Source organism: Lithobates pipiens, unplaced genomic scaffold (assembly GCF_037356315.1).
Source record: "Lithobates pipiens isolate NorthernLeopardFrog02 unplaced genomic scaffold, aLitPip1_a1.2 Scaffold_27, whole genome shotgun sequence".
Lineage (NCBI taxonomy): Eukaryota > Metazoa > Chordata > Amphibia > Anura > Ranidae > Lithobates > Lithobates pipiens.
In genome coordinates, this window is record NW_027507788.1 from 161,963,328 (window position 1) to 161,982,884 (window position 19,557).

Below are 19,557 nucleotides of genomic sequence, written 5' to 3' on the forward strand. Positions count from 1 at the left end.
TGGCAGTATCATGTAGGGATGCTTTTCTTCAGCAGGTACAGGGAAGCTGGTTAGAGTTGATGGGAAGATGGATGGAGCCAAATACAGGTCAATCTTAGAAGAAAACAGAATCTGTTTTCTTCTAAGAGTGTGTTATTCCCTGGACACATGGTCAGACATTCCCACCACAAAATCCATCTGATTTATTTTTTCTGACAGATTTTGGCTGAAACTTGTGTTGCATACACACGGTCGGATAAAGTTGTTGGAAAATCCGATTGTTTGGAACGAGGTGACGTTCAATGCGTACGACGGGACTACGTAGAGGCTAGTAGCCAATAGCTCTGGTCTCGTAATTTAATGTGAGCATGCGTGGCACTTTGTCGGTCAGAACTCTCTACAAACAATCGGAAAAATTCTGATCGGATATTGTTGTTGGAAAATTTTAGATCCAGCTCTCAAACATTTTCTGTCGGAATTTCCAATGTAAAATAAAAAGTCCGATAGAGCCCACACACGATCGGATTTTCCGACAACATAATCCAATCCGGACCTTTTCCGTCGGAATTTCCGACCATGTGTACAGGGCATTAGAGTCTGCAAAAGACTTGAGACTGGGGTGGAGGTTCACCTTCCAGCAGGACAACGCCCCTAAACTTACAGCCAGAACTACAATGAAATGGTTTAGATCAAAGCATATTCATGTGTTAGAATGGCCCAAAGTCCATACCTAAATCCAATTGAGAATCTGTGGCAAGACTTGAAAATTGCTGTTCACAGACGCTCTCCATCCAAACTTGAGATATTTTGCAAAGGAGAATGGGCAAAAATTCCACTTTTTAGATGTGCAAAGCTGGTAGAGACATCCCCAAAAAGACTTAGGTCAGCTGTAATTGCAGTGAAAGGTGGTTCTACAAAGTATTGAGTCAGGGGGGGCTGAATACAAATGCACGCCACACTTTTTTCATATATTTATTTGTAAAGAAAATTTGAAAACCATTTATCATTTTTCTTTCACTTTACAATTATGTGCCACTTTATGTTACTCAATAACATAAAATACACTTAAGTTTTTGGTTGTAACATGACAAAATGTGCATCATTTCAAGGGGTGTGAATACTTTTTCAAGCACTGTATCTCTGCTTCAGTTAAAGGATAAGTACATTTATCCTGTTTGCCTCTTTAAGGTGACCTAACCTATCCTACGCCTCCTCCAAAGATGCATGCTTACCCCGATCAGACAGATGCAGCCATAGGGGATTTTCTATATCCTGTACTGCTAGTCCTCTGTCTACTGGCTGCAACGGTGCAGTAAAGCCCCATAGATATCTATGATGCCCCTCTAAGTCTGCAGAGATGGGATAGGGTTGGTTAATTGCATTAAAAGGGCAAACAATGACTCTTACAGGTCTTGTCCCTCACCCACCCTGTGACTGGACAGTAAAACAGCAGACTGATCTCATCTCTCCTCCTCCTTTCAGCATCCTCCTTGCATGTCAGCTCAACCTTTTGTGCTGTTTCTCCCTTTTTGAAAGTCTTAGCTCTGCTGTACAGATGGCTGATACAATATCAAAGCCATGTGCTTACACTATTATTAAATACAGAGCTCACATCTCTGCAGACCGTCTCTACTGACGTTTAAAGTTGTCTTTATTTTGTTTGTTTGTTTTTTTGTTTTAGTGACTGGTCGATTGTGTAAGGTTTTGTTGTAAGTTCTGCTTTTTATTTCTTTTATCCAGAGATAAAAACCACCGTTATCAGACCGGCCACAGAAAAGCACATTAAGAAATACCTCCACCAGGAGGTCTACTTGATCCAGGAAAAAGGGGAGGATTATAAGAACATCACATTACCTTTCATAGAGTCTCAGAGCTTTAGCATCCAGGTGAGTAGGGGCTGAAGTCGGCATCTGTATAGTACTGCAATTGTCTGGGGTATGTGGGGTCTGGGAATTCACTAACAGCTGCTTGGGCAAAAATAGGCTAGGACAAAAAAAGGCAAGATGCTGGATGTAATAGAATATTAAAGTGTATGTACAGTATAGTCATACAGTGGAGTCGGGAAGGATTAGGTCGGTTTTTTTTTTTTGCTGTCTGTGTCTATTTATCCTGATGACCATTATTACAGAGGCAGAAAGTGATGGGAAGTCTAACATTAGTTGTCACCAGAACAGTAAAGCTAGCCATGGGTCAGGGGTCTCCAAACTTTCTGAACAAAGGGCCAATTTACTGAACTTCAGACTTTAAAGGGGCCGGACTGTGCCCAGGGGGTGTAAACAAACCCCATCATTGATATTAGCGGGATAAATAGTTGGGAGGAATAGTGGCCCATTGTTGGCATCAGTGGGAAGAATAGTACGCCATTGTTGATGTCATTGGGAGAAATGGTGCTTTATCATTGGTGTTAGTGGGAAGTAAAGTGCCCCATTGTTGGTATCATTGGTTTCAGGGGGAGGAATAGTGCCACTTGATTGGTGTCAGTAGAAGGAATAGTGCCCCATCGTTGGTGTCAGTGGAAGCTATATTGCCCCATCATTGGAGTCAGTGGGAGGAATAAGGAACCCAATGATTGGTGTCAGTAGAAGGAATAGTGCCCCATCGTTGGAGTCAGTGGGAGGAATAGTGCCCCATCGTTGGCGTCAGTGGAAGGAATAGTGCCCCATCATTGTTATCAGTGGAAGGAATAGTGCCCATTTATTGGTGTCAGTGGGAGAAATAATGCCCCATCATTGGTGTCAGTGGGAGAAATAATGCCCCAACATTGGTGTCAGTGGAAGGAATTGTGCCCCAACATTGGTGTCAGTGGAAGGAATCGTGCCCCAACATTGGTGTCAGTGGAAGGAATCGTGCCCCAACATTGGTGTCAGTGGAAGGAATCGTGCCCCAACATTGGTGTCAGTGGAAGGAATCGTGCCCCAACATTGGTGTCAGTGGAAGGAATCGTGCCCCAACATTGGTGTCAGTGGAAGGAATCGTGCCCCAACATTGGTGTCAGTGGAAGGAATCGTGCCCCAACATTGGTGTCAGTGGAAGGAATCGTGCCCCAACATTGGTGTCAGTGGAAGGAATCGTGCCCCAACATTGGTGTCAGTGGAAGGAATCGTGCCCCAACATTGGTGTCAGTGGAAGGAATCGTGCCCCAACATTGGTGTCAGTGGAAGGAATCGTGCCCCAACATTGGTGTCAGTGGAAGGAATCGTGCCCCAACATTGGTGTCAGTGGAAGGAATCGTGCCCCAACATTGGTGTCAGTGGAAGGAATCGTGCCCCAACATTGGTGTCAGTGGAAGGAATCGTGCCCCATCATTGGTGTCAGTGGAAGGAATCGTGCCCCATCATTGGTGTCAGTGGAAGGAATCGTGCCCCATCATTGGTGTCAGTGGAAGGAATCGTGCCCCATCATTGGTGTCAGTGGAAGGAATCGTGCCCCATCATTGGTGTCAGTGGAAGGAATCGTGCCCCATCATTGGTGTCAGTGGAAGGAATCGTGCCCCATCATTGGTGTCAGTGGAAGGAATCGTGCCCCATCATTGGTGTCAGTGGAAGGTATAGTGCCCCATCATTGGTGTCAGTGGAAGGTATAGTGCCCCATCATTGGTGTCAGTGGAAGGTATAGTGCCCCATCATTGGTGTCAGTGGAAGGTATAGTGCCCCATCATTGGTGTCAGTGGAAGGTATAGTGCCCCATCATTGGTGTCAGCGGTGGGAGGTATAGTGCCTCAAGGGCCGGATAAAGGCAAGCAAAGGGCCGCATCCAGCCCCCGGGCCACATTTCGGAGACCACTGCCATAGGTGAATCAAATCTAGGCCGGTTGAGTAGGGACCAGCCAAGATTTGGTCCATCTATGGGCCGCCTGGTTATATTAAAGTTGTTCTATTGATCAACTTCAGTAAAACAAGCCTATCCAATTATTTGCATGCAATTTACTGCTGGCGGCTCATTGTTTTCTGCCAGCAGAGAAGGTTCCCCCCTGCAGAATGCAATAGCTCTGTGGGAGGGATTCCCCTATTAACACTGACTGTGTTAATGGGGGAATCAAGTGATTTTCAATTGTAGGAAAAAAGTTACATAATTTCTGGCTTGCTTAATGGAGGGGAACTCTTCCAATGGGGACACCTGTTCTGGTGACAACTGTCCAAGAGAAATTAAGATTTTTAAAAAAAATCTAGAAACAGACAAGGAGTATATTTGTGGTATGCAAATATTTTAAATTAACACATGAATAAAATAATATTTTTTTTTATATTTTTCACAAAAAAAGGAGTTCTTAAAGTGGAATTGGGGGGGAAAAAAGCAAGGTAGTGTTTTTATGATAGAGCCCCTGTTGGTCTGTTCTGTTATAAATAAGTATCCCTGCAGTAATTTACACTGAGCTGCACATTGCGTACATGTATGCCACCCCCCTCTGTGCTGTGACAATGTAAATTCCTATGCATATGTGCAGGGGTGACATCAGCGCGGGCCAACCATTATAGTGGCAAACCAGACTGTACCCAGAAGGGAGACCAGGAGAAGATGGAAACTTTCCTGACAGTGGAGGGCATCATTTGCAATGCACACTAGCACATTATTACACAAAGCTCCTGGGAGCCTATTTAAAAGAAAATGTTTTAGAAAATGGCAGAGTTTAATTTTGCCAGCTTGGACCAATGTGATTATATATATATATATATACCATACCTGGCCAATCCTTATGGAAATTATAAATCACTATCTAGGCCTTGTTACAACAGTGGTTGCTGCTAGCTTCCAGATCCTGTACTAAGTGACTGCCCTGCTACTTAGTGAGCAAAGGAGTTTGCTTGCTTGGCAATGTTCAGAGAACATTGCGTTTTTCTAAATGAATGCAAAGACTTGTCTGATTAGACCAGGTCATAGCCCAAACTCTCCACTTCATCCAATCAGAAAACGTTTTAAGAAAATGCAAAATATTGGGATGGGCTGATTTTTCATCCAACATATTTCTTGAAACAAGTAATAGATGATAGTATGTTGTGTTAAGACAAATGTCTTTAGTTATTCACATGCAGAGTCAAGATTACTCTTCAGAAGGTCCCCAGTATGCCAGAACAGTTCTGACATGCGAGAGTCCATGTGGATCATCAGATTGAATTGGTTTCCCCTAAGGACCCATCTTATCTGTTGCCAGTAATGATGCAATGTTCTACTGGTGACCATTGTCGCGAAGACAGAAAGTGATGGGAAATGCTAAATTTTTGATTTGTCACCAGAACAGGAATACGTGGTACATCATCCAACGAGGGATAATTGTTTGGGTGACCGCTGTCTATGATGGAAATGACCATAATTTTGGGGAGATTGCCTCTCACTTTTTGAGGGAGTTTGCACTAATAGTTTAATATAACTGGTTCTCCTTTCTGGCCTTTGTCCTACAGTGGGTCTATAACATTCTGGAGAAGAAGGCAGAGGCTGACCGCATTGTATATGAGAACTCTGATCCAGAGAGCGGCTTCATCCTCCTCCCCGATTTCAAGTGGAATCAGAAGCAGGTATGTGACCTTAATAGAGTGATCTGTTTGCAGTGTCTCTTTTCATTTCAGCAGATGTTATTATACAAGTGTGACATATAAGCCTCTTTCACTTGGCTGGTTACATGTGGCCGCTGGATTCTTGTGGCAAGAATTGTCAGATTCTTCCTGCTGGAATGACAGGTTCATGCAATCAGCAGCGGCCGCTCAGCCCATTTAAACGAATGACAGTTTGCATATAGCCACACACAGAGCGGTTAGCTGCAGTCGGTTAGGAACAGCTGTCCGAGCCTGGACACAGTCAGGTGTACCCAGCCTATCAATACCTGTAGACCCCTATATTTTATTTTTATTTTTTTTTAAGCTTTAAGTGAAGCCTGCTCCAAGAACCTCCTGATATTTCTCTTTCGTTCATTGATGGACACATCATCTTCATTTTGATCTTTATTGCTTATATATTGGTTATATCTCCCCTTTAGGAGAGGACTAGGCAGCAAAACTGCACAGTACTGCCCAGGGGGCTGTCCTACTGGCTATAACCCCTCACACTGCATCCAGCAGCTCAGTTTTTTTCTGCCTACTGTAGGAGAAAGGCCTGGCTGCCGGTGTGACCATTGGTCCTGGGATTTTTTTTTCTTTTTTCTGCATTTTTGAATCCTGTGATCTACAATCAACAGCCGGGCTGGGTGACAGGCTGGATAATATAGATCCTGGTAGTCTCTCCAGCCTGGCCATCATGCGTGAGCAGACCTTAGCTATGCGCTGGGTCAGCCACGACATGCCCCGTCTGATCCAGGGGCGGCCGGAGAGCTGTATGCTCCGGGGCACAAGTATGACTGGGCTACTGCTGTCCGTTTCACAGTGTGCCATGGCCGACAGCCACCTCGTACTGCTCGGGTGATGGGTCTGTCCGGGGAATGCGTCCGTCAGTCCCTACAGGAGGGGTAAGTATGGTTCCACCTGTCTCGGCAGGATGGAGCAGCTGGGCATTCTCTGGCAGGTCGACTAGGGGGTCTCTCTCTCCCTTTCTTCTCTCCCTGTCCCTTCCCTCCTCCCCATGCTATGGGCCGCTGTGTGACTGGGCACATGGGGGTTCAGAGCACATACCTGGCCGGGGGTCCTCCGGGGGGGTGCTCCGGGTCCTGGCAGGGGGCAGCGCAGTGTTGGGGGTTCGCTCATCCTCTTCCCTGTTTTTGGGCCATGTTGGGGTGTTTTGATGTGTATGCCATGTGGGGAGGCCGCTGAGTGGACCGCGGCCATTTTCTGTAGCTACAGACAGTTATTTCCTTTTGGCCATTTTCTGGAGGTCCGGCAGCCATTTTCCCGGCGCCCTCAGGTGGTTTTTGCTGAGGCAGCTGGCAGCCATTTTCTAGTAGCCTCAGCTTGTTTTTCCTCTAGCGCTGGGTGCTTGTTTCCTTCTAGAACAGTGCATTTTTTACATAGAACTCCTCGTGGCTGACACAGGGGAGAGCGGACAGCACAGCGCAGTACCTAGGTCAGGATGGCGAGTCCTGCCCCTCAGTCTGTGGCAGCTAGGAGGGTGGACATTTTTTGTGACTTGCCTTAGGTCCCTGAGTGGTGACAGGCGAGTGTGGGTCAGCATGGCGTCAGAAGCTGGCGCTTCTTCCCCAGACATCCCTGTTATGGCAACCGGTTCCCCTGCACCTGCAGTGCTTATGGACGCACTGTCGGTGGTCCTGGAGGCCTTTGTTGCCATTGTGGAAGCGGTGTGTGGGTGCAAGAGGGGTAAAAAAAATGCCCCTTCCCCTCGCTGCCTTCTGGGGAAAGCTCTGATTCAGACTCAAGTCCCGCTATGGCAGGCGGTCCCTGTTCTGACATGTCAGAGGATGCGGACCATGACCGTTCGGACAGCGAGAATGACTCCGTGTCCAGGTCAGCGCAGGAAAAAGCCCTTGTAGGAGCACTTATCACAGCGGTGAGGGATACCCTAAAGATGGAGGATATGGTGGGGGCATCTACCTTTTTGGGTCCCACAAGCCAGCCCGCACGGCTAAGATGTTTTCTTACCCAACTTTATTTTGATACGTTTATTTACAAGGGGTGGGGAAGACCACAGTGGGCCTTTTCAGTCCCGAAACGCATGGCGGTGCGTTACCCCTTTTTGAGGAGAGTTTCCTGAAGAAATGGACATCGCCTTCGATTGCTGACCCCCCGGTATCCAGGTTAAATAAGGTAACCACGATTCCGGTGGAAGGGGCCCTGCTTTCAAGGACCCTGCCAACAGGAGGGCTGAGGTGGTTGCCCGGTCTATGTTTACAGTGGTGGAGTCAGCATTGCGGCCAGTGTTGGCCACGGCCCTGGTGTCACAGACGCTTACTGAATGGGGTAAATTGTTGCACCGTGAGTTGGCCATGCAACAGGCTTCCCCTGTTTGCATGGAGCTGGTGGACCAGTTGGTGCAGGGCCTTAAGTATGTCTGTGATGCCGCCTTAGATATGGCCCCCTTGCTCTCTAGAGCCTCAGTATTGGCAGTAGTGCTACATCGCCTGATTTGGCTGAAATGCTGGTGTGTTTCGTTCACCCGGGGTCGGCAGGTAAGGGTTCCCAGTCCGACAAGGTGCCCGCTGAGGGACAAAAGCATCCCTGGTTTCGCAAGCCGAACAAGCGTGTGAGCAAATCTGTTACCGCATGAAGGTTTGCCCCCACCCGACTCTTGGGTGGGGGGTTCGCGTTCGGGAGTTTGCAGCTCGGTGGACCTCCCTACTTTCCGACCAGTCGGTCTGCGAACTGGTTTCATCAGGATACAAGATAGATTCTTTTCCCTCCAACCTTCATCTTCTTCCGGCCCACCGGAAAGCCCTGTTCGGGGCAGTACCGACACCGCAAAGGTTTAATGGATTCTACTCCAATCTGATTGTAGTCCCAAGGAATGAAGGGGTCCGTCCGGTCCTGGATCTCAAGGCCCTGGAGTTATTTTCTTGCTGTTCCCACCCCTCGTTTTTTAATTCAAATGTTTTTTTTATTGAGAATAACAATAGAAAAGAAACACATACAAAGTCAATCCGGGTTACAATGCTTTGAGAATTGTTACATAGATGGGTACAATCTGAACATATCCTTGTCCAAAACTTATTACAAACATAAAACGTATTACTACAGAACCACCACAATAGTCAGATATAACGAAATATGACTATTATACCACATCAAGAAAAGCATTAACTGACCCTGATTGTTGAGGAACAACTTTAAATTCTTCTACATTGGAAGAATGTCAAAACTAATATATAAAAGAAAGGGAATTAGAGAATTGGAAAGAAATACGAAAAAGGTAAGAAAAGAAAAGAAATAGCGAAGGATGAAAGGTTGGGGTGCAAGATATGAATCTCTAAAGTATGGGTTCGAGGGTACTAAAATGATGCAAAGATAAGACAAGATATCAAGGGACCGTGTGTTTCATAACCCGGCTCCCTAAAGAGACATTCCAAGCGGACCAATTATTTAAATACTTCTTTCTGGATCCGTCCTTGAATGCTAACCCACCCCTCGTTTTTTAACACTGCTTGGGGACGTCCCTAAAATCAAGATGAAGATGCTGTGTCCTTCAGTGAACAAAAGAGAAAATAGGATTTTTGTACTCACCGTAAAATCCTTTTCTCTGAAGTTCATTGACGGACACAGCACCCACCCCTCTTATTTTTGTACTGCTTTTGACGAACTGAGCTGCTGGATGCAGTGTGAGGGGTTATAGCCAGTAGGACCGACCCCTGGACGGTAATGTGCAATTTTGGTGTTTTTAACATGTTCTGCCTAGTCCTCTCCTAAAGGGGCAATATAACCCTAAGGTCAAGATGAAGATGCTGTGTCCGTCAATGAACTTTAGAGAAAAGGATTTTACGGTGAGTACAAAAATCCTATTTTTTCACATCTGTTTTTTTCCTCTTCCCTAGGATGGACTAGCATTTAGGTGACGCGACTCCTAGCAGTTCAAGAGAGAACACTGTCCTGATGAGCCCCACATGTACACATTATGCTCTCCGTTAAGCAGATGAGTCAGTGGCTGTGACAGGAGAGAGCTTTGCAGCTGCTGAGATCATCTACGGTAAAAAGAAATATCGATGTACATGTGCGGGGCTCAGATGGATAGTGCTCAATTCTGTACCACTGGGGCAGGCTTCACCGTTTTAACAAAAGGCCTACAGGTATGAGAGGAGCATAAGTCAATAATTAGTTTAAAATTATGGAATAGTGTTGGAAAAATGGAAAAGGTGAGCTTCGATCAACCTTACTACAACCAGTGTATCTGGTTTTGTTTGCATGATCACTGCCACTGGCTATAGCGGCAGCAGTGGTCATTGTATTCTGAGGATGCTGGGAAACCTCCAGCTGTCAGGATACAATAGAGAAGCATGAGGGATTCCCCCGATCAACACTGTCTGTTTTGAATGATTTTTTATTTTTTTTTTCCTTCAGAATTAATTGAAGGAAAGAAAATAGCATAAAGTATGGCCAGCCTTAGGAATAAGAGCTTTAAAAAATACCACAGGTATATAAGACTTTAATTTTGTGCTATTTTTCCAGGTTGAAGATTTGTATCTTATTGCTATTTCTCAGAAGAGAGGGATAAAGTCTTTGCGGGATCTCACCGCTGACCATCTACCATTGCTCAGAAACATCTTGCAGGAAGGATCAGTAAGGAAAAGAATAAGACTCTTATTTATCAAATAAAGTATCTGTTGTCTGACTTTCGGGGTGCTGTGGGCAGTGATGTCACTTAAAGTGGAGTTCCACCCAAAAATGCAACTTCCGCTTATCTGATTCCCCCCCCCTCCGGTACCACATTTGGCACCTTTTGAGGGGGGGGGGTCCCTTTTTTTTACAGGTACCCTGTCCCCAATTTCGGGAGACTGGGCCGAGGCAAATTACATCAGGAGCTCGGTCACCCTCCTCGTCCCCTTCTGCCGGGCTAGTGAGAGAGTGCAGCAGGAACCCAGCCGTGAAGCCAAAAGGCTACACTGCCAGGTTCCCTTACCTCCAATGTAGGCGGCAGCACCCGACCAGTTGATGGAAACATCAGCTGTGATGCCGACATCGCTGGACTCCAGGACAGGTAAGTGTCATAATGTTAAAAGTCAGCAGCTACAGTATGGGTAACTGCTGACTTTTAATTTTCAAAAGGGCGGGCAGAACTTCACTTAAGCCAGCCATGCATGAATCGAAATTCGGCCGGTTCAGCGGGGACCAGCCAAATTTAGATCCTTGTATGTGCTAGCTGGTTGTACACAAGTTGATTTATCGATCAATTTGTGTGAAACCAGCTTGTTTGGGTATTTCCCATAAAAACAGTGCCATTGGTTCTGCTGGCAGATTACAATGGCTCAGCAGGAGTGATTCCCAATCCACATCGAATGTGTGGATAGGGGAATCGGATCCTTTTTTTTTTTTTCCCCAACCTGTTGATTCAATGAAATATAATTTATGTATGGCCTGCCTTACAATGAGGTTTAATAGGTTGTGTTTCACTTCACCAGAAATAGTATGCGAGTTCGAGCAATGCCATGCACTTTTGGAAGATTCTTACTGAGATCCGCCTGACATTTTGTTCAGGTGAAACTGAACAGTTGCTCCATACAGCTCTATGGAGCGACAGATGTCAGCGGTGACATGTCCCCTGATGTATGATCTGCCCCAATCCGATCTGCGCCGCAAATCCAGATGGATGGATGTCCTATTTTCCATTCTTTTGATTGAAAACGGACCCCCTTCCCCCATAGAGGAGTGCAGTCTCTGATGGGCCCATCCCTGCCCAGTCTGCAGAGACGGACTTGTCATCCATTGGCTCAGCGGGGATCAACGGAGCGATCCCCACTGAGCAAGCGAATGGCTAAATACGGATCTGCTGGTCTGAAAGGGGCCTTACAGAATAGGCTGGTTTTGAGGCCGTGGGTCCAAAAATCTGCTAATGTTGGCACCAAACCTTCCTTGTGAAGGGACGCCCCCACTCCTGCGATGGGGGGGGGGGTTGCTGTAGTTTGTGGGATTGTGGGAAACGTTAATTCAGCACAGGTGGGTCATCTCCACAGTGTCTCAGGGGTACAGGCTGGAATTACACTGTTACCCTCCTCAAAGATTTGTGAGGTCCAGCTTTTCCACAGACCTTTCAAGAAAGTGCTTATTACTCCAAGCACTAGACCGTTTAAGGCGGCAGGGAGTGATCATGGAGGTTCCAGTTCCCAAAAGGGAAACGGGGTTTTATTTGAATGTGTTCACAGTTCCAAAGCCAAATGGCAACATAAGACCAATTCTGAATCGAATGCCGTGTACACACGACCGGACTTTTCGAGGGACTAGGTCCGACAGACTTTCGGCGGAGTTCCGACGGACTATCCGAATGAACGGACTTGGCCGCACACAATTACACCAAAGTCTGAGGGATTCGAAACGTGATGACGTACGACTGGACTAGAATAAGGAAGTTCATAGCAATAGCTGCCCTAGGGTCGGTTTTTGTCAGTCAGACTAGCATACACGAACGGATTTCTCGATCCGGCGTAGTTCCAGTGAAAAAATTTAAAACATGTTCTATTTCTAAAGTCACCCGGATTTTTGGCAAGCAAAGGTCCGATGGAGCCCACACAAGATCGAATTGTCCGACGGACTCATTCCGTCGGACCTTTGCTGTCAAAAAGTCCGGTCGTGTGTACGCGGCATAAGAGCACTGAACTGTTATCTCTCAGTGTGACCCTTTCAAATGGAATCAGTCTGCTCTGTCATGACCTCTCTCCAAGAAGGAGATTTTCTGGCATCCATAGACACCAGGGATGCATACCTGCAAATGCCAATTTTTCAACCTCCTCAATGCTTTTGCGCTTTGTCATAGAGGAACAACATTTTCAGTTTGTGGCTCTACCCTTTGGGCTCGCAACCGCACCAACGGTCTTCAAAAAGATCCTAGCACCCGTACTGGGTCTTCAAAAAGATCTCATTCTCAAGGGATGTTGATTGCATCCTACTTAGATGATACCCTACTCAGGGATCGATCCCTGCAAGTTTGGATAAGAAACGTGAGCTTTACGGTCCAATTCTTGTAACATCTCGGATGGATAATAAATTAAGAGAAATCGGCCCTAAGTCTGGAATACTTAGGCCTTATCATGGACACAGTCCAGACAAGAGTGTTTTTGCCTCCAAGAAAGGTCGAGGCCCTAAATGATCAGGTTCGTCAAGTAAGAAGAAAGAGGCCCATCTGCCCATCCAACTCTGTATGAGTCTTCTGGGAAGGATGGTTTCCTAAATCAAGGCAATTCTGTAAGACCAGTTCCATTCCAGGGCATTGCTGCAGAACATTCTGTCTGCATGGAGCAGGAAGATGCAGGCTTTGGATTCCAGCATGATCATAACCCCCAAGGCTTGAGGAAGTCTCGCCTGGTGGTTAATAGATCAGAATCTGGTATAGGGAAGATCTTTTTCTTCCACTGTCGTGAAAAGTAGTGACTATAGATGTCAGTCTTTCCGGCTGGGTTGCAGTCCTGGAAAGTTCCACAGTCCAAGGGAATGGACTCTGAAGGAACAGATTACCTGTCAATGTGCTAGAGCTGCGGGCAATACTCTCAACGCTGAATCATTGGACGTCAAAGTTACAGTTACTGACAAAGTTATTGTCTCCTGTTAAATCACCACTTTGCCCTTGGGATTTACATTTGGTTTTGTCGGTGCTACAGGAGCAGCCTTTTGAACCAATCAACAAAATTCTGTTAGTTATTTTGACACAGAAGTTGGCTTTTCTTTTTGCAATTACTTTGGCTAGAAGGGTCTCTGAATTGGCAGCCTTTTCCTGTAAGGAGCCATATTTGGTTTTGCTCCATGATAAAGTGGTGCTACGTCCTGTTCTGTCCTTTGCCAAAGGTAGTTTTGTGAATTTCATTTACATCAGGACATTGTTCTACCTTATTTTTTTCTCTCAGCCTGGTTTGCCAGAAGAGAAGCAGTTGCACCTTTTGGATGTGGTGCGGGTGGTTAGAGCCTACATGGAAAGGTCTGCAAGCATCAGAAGTTCTGATGCGTTTTTTGTTTTGCCGTAAGGCCCCAAGAGGGGTTAGGCGGCTTCTAAGGCGTCCATTTCACTTTGGATTTGCCAAAAAATCACTCTGGCCTATGGCCTGAAAGGTAAAGCTCCTCCCTCTGGGGTTAGAGCTCATTCTACCAGGGGTGGCATATACATTACTTCTTGGGTTATGTGCCACCTATAGGTGAATGAACACTGGTAGAATCACCAAAAACAGGAAGTGAGCCCTTTATAACCCCTCACATACAGGAAGTAATCCAGTTTTTTTAGCAAGCAATGAACTCTCAAAAAGAAAGGGGGGGGGGCTCCTGGGGGGGTGTCCTGTGATGTACTCAAAGAAATGGATTGTACAGGTAAGTATGAAGAAAAAAAATTCCAATTTTCTTTCTTGTGGATATGTATTAAAGCAGAATGTAAAACATTTTTTTTTTCAAAATTGTCCGTCTTTTTTTTTGTTTAAAAACACAAAAAAACACACAGATGTGATCAAATACCACCAAAAGAAAGCTCTATTTGTGGGAAAAATAGGACATCAATTTTATTTGGGTACAGCGTCGCACGACTGCGCAATTGTCAGTTAAAGTAACTCTGTGATGTATCACAAAAAATGGCCTGGTCATTAAGGGGTAAATCCTTCCGGGGTTGAAGTGGTTAAAGTGCCCCATCTTTTTGTGATCGTGCGCCAAAAAAAACAAAACGAATACATAAGTCGCTCCTGCAAATGTAAACAGTGTTCAAATCACACGTCACCATTCCACGAGTGTGTGCAATTTTAAAGCGTGACATGTTGGGTATCTATTTACTTGGCGTAACATCATTTTTCACATTATACAAGAAATTGGGCCACCTTTAATGTTTAGGGTCTGTTTAATTCATTGAAGTGTATTTGTTTTCTCCAAAAACAGCTTTTGAAAGGCTGCTGTGCAAATACAGTGTGACATAAAAGTTTGCAACGACCGCCATTTTATTCTGTAGGGGTCTCTAGCAAAAAATACAGATTTTAACTTGTAAGCAACAAATATCAGAAATAGGCATGGTCTTGAAGTGGTTGAGGTAAAATCATCAGAAAAAATTTTTGTGTGTTAAAAACAATTTTATATTTGATAATTCTTTAAAAAGAAAACTGATTAAAGACGTTGCTGATTTTCACACTTGCATATACTTGTGGAAGGGTTGATCTGAATTTCAGGGATGCTTCTATATTTTCAGGAAGCTATTCTGAAGCGTTTTAAACTCCAGGCAAACCAGCTCAGGATATATCTGCACTACCAGCCGTCATACTACCACCTGCATGTACATTTCACTGCGTTGGGACATGATGCACCTGGGATTACTGTGGAACGGGCCCACTTACTTTCCGATGTTATCCAGAACCTAGAGATGAACTCTCGATATTATGAGACCCGAACGCTAACCTACGCTCTACGGGAAGATGAAGCACTGCTGAAGTGTTTTAAGGATTCTGGAAAATGCTAAATGAATGTGTACCAACAACGTTCAATATGTTTTTATAAAAAAGCGTTTTCTGTAAGATCCCCCCTGCCCCTCCCCCCTCCCCCCTCTTCAGTTTTCTATTTCATTTCAATACATTTTGATGTTGATCATCATTTTGTTTCACTTTTTTTCTTGTTCAGTGTTTTTATTAATAAAATTTACCTCCAAGGAAACAAGCTCAGAATATGATTACATTACAGTCCACATTGGGAAACTTGGGATCTTATATTTGATATGCAGTTTTTATAAAAATGTAATTTTATAAATGTTTTCCTTGTTCAGTATATTTGTTTGTTTATGAACCTATGTATGTTTGTATATAGTGCAATTATCTTTGTAAACAAAAAGACAATGATATACTTTTAGGCCTCTTTCACACCGACGTCCCGTTCAGGCCCGCCTGTCAGTTTTTTAGGCGGACCTGAACGGGTGCTCCATAGAGGTCTATGGAGCGTCGGATGTCAGCGGTGACATGTCCGCTGACATCCGACCCGCTCCGATCCGAAAAAGTGTAACGGAGGAAAAAGCTATTTTTCCATCCGTCTGCGGATCGGATCGGATGACGACGGGCACTGCGGTCCGTCGTCATCCGATCTCCCATAGGGGAGAGCGGCGCTGTGACAGGTCCGTCCCTGCGCAGTGTGCAGAGACGGAGCTGTCATCTCCCTGCTCAGCGGGGATCGGCGGAGTGATCCCCGCTGAGCAAACGGACATCCACGGGGCGGATCAGAACTGATCCGCCCCGTGTGAAAGGACCCTTAAACACAATCACAAAATCTCATTTAACCGTTTCCCGCCTGAACACTACAGATAAATGGCCGAGCAGGACAAGTACTGCTTAAGGGGATGTAGCCATACTGTTTGTCCTCCCACTTGCACTCACTTGGGGATGTACAGCTGCATAATCTGGATGATGTGATCACTGTGACAGATCATAGTGATCACAATATTAGTAGTAAATAAAGGCTTTCATTCATGAAGCTTTTGTTTACTACCGTTGGTCACAGCGACCGCAACATCCTGGTCATGGATCGCACTGCTGTGTATCTATCACAATAACCTGCCCATACATGGATCAAAGTTTAGCAGGGACCGTCCAAATTTCAGTTTATGTATGACCACTGACTTGTGTTCAAGCGCCCTGTTGGAAAATTTACGATTAATCAGCCCTGAAGTCTATAGACTGTGGCGCTGATCTCTGTATGTTTATATTATATACACATATAAATATACACATATAAATATAAATATATATATTACACACACACAAATGTGCAAGGCAAGGGGAAACTGGAGGAGCAGATGGGAAGGAGGGGAAAAAAATGAGAAATGAACAGGGAACAATGTAGCAGGATACAGGGCAGGAGCAAGTTTAAGACCCCTTTCACACCATACTGCCCTTTGCGTCGGCGGTAAAATGCCGCCATTTTTAGCGGCGTTTTACCGCCGGATTTGCGGCGCATTTCAGCCGCTAGCGGGGTGCTTTTACCCCCGCTAGCGGCCGCGAAACGGTTAAAACCGCCGGCAATACGCCGCAATAGCAGCGTTTTGCCAGCGGCATTACAGCGCTACCCCATTGATTTCAATGGGGAGCAGCGGTGGAGGAGCGGTAAACACACCGCTCCAAAGAAGCTGCTGGCAGGACTTTTTCCCCAATCGTCTTTCAGGACAGCCACCTTAGAGAGACACCGGCTCCTCCCCTCTGAGGAAACACCGCCTTCATTTTCATGATTTAAGCCTCCTCCTCCCTTCGTTCCTCAGTTATGGTGTTTCCTCCGGCGGGGAGACATCGCCAAGGAACCTGAAGGCTGAATTCGGTTGGTGAATCTGAAAGCTATCCGAGCGGAGCCCCGGCCTCGTTCGGCTATCCGACCATTTATCGGTCGGTCCCGGACAGTCCTATCAGCGGGGAGCTGAAGTGTTCGTACTGTCCATATACCCTAAACTTCGCTTGGGGAAGCAGGAAGTTTATGGGGTCGTCTGTTCGTTCACCCGTGGGTGTTTCAACGGAACAAACAGTCCAGTCGGCTGGGGAAGCTGAATACTCGACTGACCTTTACACGCACTCCAATCTTCGCTTGGGGAAAGCAGGAAGTCTTTGGAGAGGTTCATCCCTGCGTTTCGCCCAGTGGGGTACTGAACGAAGGCGTCCAGGGCCCCCCTGTGTATGCAGCCGGCTGGGAGCTGGAAGCCGGACCGGTAGGCGGGCGACGTCAGTTCCGGTGGGGGCGGACCCCTTCGTTCAATCCGCGTCTTCCGGTTCCGGACGCGGCACGTGAAGGGGAACCTAGCGTTCGGCTGGTGCAGCCTCTCTTTCTACAGTCTGCACAGGTAGCTGTTGGAGGCACGTTCGTACCACGCTTCCTCAACGGGAGAATGTCCGAAGCAGAGGCTTCAAGAACTCCTGGAGATAACAGCACCAGCCACTCAAAGGTAATAGCCCTGGAGAGGGGTTCCCTTACCTTATAACCAGTAGCTCCACTGGTGTGTTTTCCCCCTAGGTGGTCGGGGGGAAGGGCAGTGCATCTGGGATCCAGGTGGAGATTGATCCTAGGAGGGGGCACTCCCGGTGGTTCTCTTAAGTAGTGCTGGTGTTTCTTTTCTTTTCTTTTCTTTTTAAAGTTTATGCTGCTCTCTCTCTTTTGCTTCAGGTATCTCAGAAAGACTTAAGCAGGTCCCCCCTTGGCTCTTGGAGGAAGTGTCCTTCATGTAGAGCCTCTTTGGGGAATTCCTGGTTCAAGGCACTTTGTAAGGAGTGTTTTAAAGGCCTGGATAGCTCAGTCCGTAGCTCTGTTTGGGTGCCATTAGAGAGCAGGCAGCAGAACAGGGTGCAGATCTGGCGGCTTCTGTAAAGGTTTCAATGCCCTCAGCTCCAGAGCACTCTTTTCACCAGCACAGCAGAGTGTTCCACCTAACCCAATGGTTGTTCCTCCCACAGGTTAGGGAGAATCCAGAGGGTTCCAGAGGGAAGTTGAGGAAGAAGTGGACAGTGCCGTCTCAGACTCCCAAAGGGAGACTGAGGGTGAGGACTTGGATGGGGAACCCAAAAGAACCTCACGGTATAAACTTCCCCTGGATGAGATGGAAAGGCTCCTGAGAGCTGTCCAAATCACTTAGGAGGCACTGTCACCCCACGATCAGATGTACTAGGGCCTAGGGGGAGCGGGTGTTCCCGGGTCATGACGTCTTGATTGATGCCATCAAGGATGGCAGGATCCCGAAGGAAAACTTTTCTTTTCTGGTGCATTAAAGCAAAGGTTTCCTTGGGCGGAAGAGGAGGCTCTCATCTGGAATAAAATCCCCCGGGTTAGATGCGGCCTTTTCTCAGATGTCCAGGCATACTGACCTGTCCTTGGGGACATGGGGGCACTTTTAGACCCTATGGTTTGAAGATGCCTGGGTTTTACCATAAGGAAATCTCTAAGCCTACCATAGCAGCCACAGTGGTGGCTCGTAGTACAAAGTATTGGCTTAGCCAGATGAAGCAATGACGGCAGAGGAGTCTTTTTTCTATCCTCCTTTTCCCGTGCTGCTTTAGGCATTGGCATACTCTGCGGATGCTTCGGCTTAATTCATTCGATGGTATGCAAGGTCCTCGGCTCTGACCAACTCAGCCTGGAGGGCCTTAAGGCTGTAGACATGGCAGAGGGACAGGGCGTCCAAATCAAAGCTCGGTGGAATCCCTCTTTAGAGGAGACCTGCTGTTTGGGCCAGGTCTTGAAGCAGTGCTATCGCATGGCTTATAAGAAAGAGGCCTTTCCCCTTAAGAAAAAAATAGGGGGAGCAGTTAAAAAGGGTCCTTCTTCCCCCAGTGGGAGATGATCACCTCCAATCAGTTTGTGTTGGGGATCATCAAAAGAGGTTACCGTGTGGAATTTTCAGAGCTTCCCCCTTTGAGACTCCTTGTCACTGAGCTGACAAAAGGTGCCTTTCTTTCCTCTGCAGGAGTTAGAGGAATAGGAAGTGGTAATAAAGGTCCCAGCAGATTAAATAGGCAAGGCTTCTATTCTCTCATTTGGGGTTCGCAAGCCTGTGGAAAAGTTCAGGCTCATCCTGAGCCTGAATCGTCTGGGTGTCTTGGTCACCTACAGAAGTTTTTGGTTGGTTTTAACCACGGGGTGAGGGCACCTCTTCCACCAAAACTGTTTCAGGGCATCGATAGTAAAGGATGCATACCTGCATATTTCCAACGCAGAAAGCCACCAGCGTTTCCTCATGCTGGCAGGGATAACCTCGGTAGGGGTGCTACACCTTCAGTTTAAAGCACTCCCCTTTGGGCTATCCCCTTCTCCCTAGTATCTTCACCAAAGGGGGTCACCTTCCTGCGATGGTAGAGGTCCTGTCCTTCCTGCGTCTCAGGGTAGTCTCTGTGATCGTGTATCTTAACGATCTTCTCCTGTTTGTCCCTTCTCTGGCGCAGTTGAACGGGGATCCACAGCTTATAAGGGACCTATTAGGGAGCCTGGGTTGGCCTCTGAACCTACGGAAACTCATCTTAAACTTCTTCCCAAGGGGGTCACCTTCCTGAGTAAAGAGGGTCAGGTTGAGCTTACTGACATCCACGCTCCT

The 19,557-nt window shown here is 46.5% G+C and overlaps 1 protein-coding gene across 1 annotated transcript in view; it reads left to right on the plus strand.

Moving 5' to 3' along the window:
- The window catches only part of DCPS (decapping enzyme, scavenger), a 30,411-nt gene extending 12,133 nt beyond the window's left edge, over positions 1 to 18,278 (plus strand). The window contains exons 3-6 of the mRNA XM_077457818.1: positions 1,720 to 1,865; positions 5,376 to 5,489; positions 10,011 to 10,121; positions 14,704 to 18,278. Of these exons, the coding sequence (XP_077313944.1) occupies positions 1,720 to 1,865; positions 5,376 to 5,489; positions 10,011 to 10,121; positions 14,704 to 14,970 (638 nt within the window). The 3' untranslated portion in view covers positions 14,971 to 18,278. The remainder of the gene's footprint in view (positions 1 to 1,719; positions 1,866 to 5,375; positions 5,490 to 10,010; positions 10,122 to 14,703) is intronic.
- The last annotated feature ends 1,279 nt before the right edge of the window (positions 18,279 to 19,557 follow it).